The sequence below is a fragment of the Mesitornis unicolor genome, unplaced genomic scaffold, assembly GCF_000695765.1.
Source record: "Mesitornis unicolor isolate BGI_N332 unplaced genomic scaffold, ASM69576v1 scaffold38450, whole genome shotgun sequence".
NCBI lineage: Eukaryota > Metazoa > Chordata > Aves > Mesitornithiformes > Mesitornithidae > Mesitornis > Mesitornis unicolor.
This window is the reverse complement of record NW_010160965.1, coordinates 16,912-17,748: the sequence shown is the minus strand read 5'-3', so window position 1 is coordinate 17,748 and position 837 is coordinate 16,912. Positions and strand designations below refer to the sequence as shown.

The following is an 837-nucleotide window of genomic DNA, read 5'->3' as shown; positions in this document are numbered from 1 at the left end:
CAGGAAGTGATTCAAAATAGTTTCCAATGAGCTCTAATTGAACGAGATTCAGTAGCTGCCCCACTGAAGGGGACAAATTCATCAGGCTGTTATTTCCCAGAAGAAGAATTTGCAGCTTTTTGCACTGAAATAATCCATCAGGCAGCATTTCAATCTAGAAAGAGCAAAGAAAACAACAAGAATTACGCACATTAAAACCTGTTAGCCTACGCGCAGCTGCATGTTTCGACATTTCCTGGGTTTATTTTAGGGTACAAAAACCCTCTTATTTTGTGGAAGGGAAAATTGTAATGTTTCCATCACGCGAGAAAGTGCTTGAGGACACTACAGTGGGTTTATGCACTCGTTTTGTTGTGAAGATGCTTCGCTACTGGCGAAGTCAAGGCACGATGGGGGGAGCATCTGCATAGATGCATGTGCAGAAGTACACACCAATGTGTGCAGGTGGCAGGGGATATAAATAAGCTACCGTCTCCTAAGGATCACTTGATGAACACAGATACATTAGCCATTCCTGTGTCACAGAACCCACACAAGCAGTTACCTGTGCAGGACAGCAGTAACTTAACCCTGGTGCACGCTACTGATACAACATCCAATACCAACCTCGCCAGTGAAAACAATTATAAGCCTCAAGAGAAGTCAGTCACAAGCCTGGATCCTGCATTGACAAGCCAGCTGATGAGGTTACCAGTTATAATTATTTCCCTCTTCCCAATCAGAGCTGAGCTGCTCATCAAGGAGCTGCTGATTCACTACAGCGTTCAGTTTGACATTTTAAGGTACAAATTTAACACTGGTGACTGTTCCGTTACGATACCACATAGGACAGACAGC

The 837-nt window shown here is 43.8% G+C and overlaps 1 protein-coding gene across 1 annotated transcript in view; it reads right to left on the bottom strand.

Moving 5' to 3' along the window:
• The window catches only part of LRRC8B (leucine rich repeat containing 8 family, member B), a 4,816-nt gene that overhangs the window by 148 nt on the left and 3,831 nt on the right, over positions 1 to 837 (bottom strand). Inside the window, 1 exon segment of the mRNA XM_010191579.1 lies at positions 2 to 154. Within this exon segment, the coding sequence (XP_010189881.1) occupies positions 2 to 154 (153 nt within the window).